Source organism: Salvelinus sp. IW2-2015, linkage group LG2 (assembly GCF_002910315.2).
Source record: "Salvelinus sp. IW2-2015 linkage group LG2, ASM291031v2, whole genome shotgun sequence".
Taxonomy (NCBI): Eukaryota; Metazoa; Chordata; class Actinopteri; order Salmoniformes; family Salmonidae; genus Salvelinus; species Salvelinus sp. IW2-2015.
In genome coordinates, this window is record NC_036839.1 from 26,868,117 (window position 1) to 26,869,372 (window position 1,256).

The 1,256-nt window shown below is 50.1% G+C and overlaps 1 protein-coding gene across 1 annotated transcript in view; it reads left to right on the forward strand.

Moving 5' to 3' along the window:
• The window catches only part of erbb4b (erb-b2 receptor tyrosine kinase 4b), a 627,991-nt gene that overhangs the window by 620,545 nt on the left and 6,190 nt on the right, over positions 1 to 1,256 (forward strand). The window contains 2 exon segments of the mRNA XM_070446280.1: positions 587 to 684; positions 833 to 1,003. Coding sequence (XP_070302381.1) covers positions 587 to 684; positions 833 to 1,003 — 269 coding nt within the window.

Consider the following 1,256-nt stretch of genomic DNA (forward strand, 5'->3'; position numbering starts at 1 on the left):
CCCCCCTGCGTTGTCCCCAGCCCTATAGTGTAGGATCACAGATGGTACTATGCCCCCCTGTCCAGGCAGAGACACCATTCCAGCACTACCCTTGTGTTTCCTGGCTGTACTGTGCTGGCTGTGGCTCTTCTCTCTCCGCTGGCTGTGGCTCTTCTCTCTCCTCTGGCTGTGGCCCTCCTCTCACACATTGGGGCCAGGTTGTCTCTGACTGACCAACAGCCTATGTCACCTTCCTCCATGATCCTGTGCCCAATGCCCCTGTAGTACCCACGCCAACCTCTCCCTCATAAAATTGGTCAAAATCAAATCAAATTTGACACATGCTTCGTAAACAACAGGTGTAGACTAACAGACTTACTTACGTGTCCATTTCCACAATGCATAGTTAAAGATAAATATATAAAATAAAATAGAAATGAAAACTGTAGCAGCAGTGTGTGTGGTGGTGAGTGTGTGGCGTCAGTATGCATGTATGTGTGTGTTTCTCTCTCTCTTTCTCTCCTTTACTCTGTCGCATTGAGAAATCCTCCTACGGTATACCTTGTCCGTGTTCTCCATCTCTAAAGTTCTTTGTTGTCCCCTCCAGGTTGGATGATAGACGCAGACAGCAGGCCCAAGTTCAAGGAGCTGGCTACAGAGTTCTGTAGGATGGCCCGGGACCCCCAGCGCTACCTGGTCATCCAGGTGACTTACCTTCCCCTCCTATACCCCTGCTTATCCTGGGGAGTAGCGTGAATGACACTCTGATGTGTGGATATCATGACTGTTCAGTAATTTGTATGTCTCTCCCTCCCTCTCCTTCTCCCCCACCACCCCCTCCCTCCCCCTCCAGGGTGATGACCGTATGAAGCTGCCCAGCCCCAACGACAGTACGTTCTTCCAGAGCCTGCTGGATGAGGAGGAACTGGAGGATCTGATGGATGCTGAGGAGTACCTGGTTCCTCAGGCTTTTAATATCCCACCGCTGGCGTACACACCCAGGACACACGTTGATTCCAACAGGGTAAGGCTCTTCTCTCCTCTCCCCTCTTCTCTTTTCTTCTATTTCTTCTCTCCTCTCTCCTCTCCTCTCTCTTCTCCTCTCTTCTCTCCTCTCCTCTCTTCTCCCCTCTTCTCTTCTCTTCTCCTTTCTTCTTCTTTTCTTCTCTCTTCTCTCCTCTCCTCTCTCCTCTCTTCTCCCCTCTTCTCTTCTCTTCTCTTCTCTTTACTTCTCTTTCTTCTTCTTTTCTTCTCTCCTCTCTTTTCTCCTCTCTCCT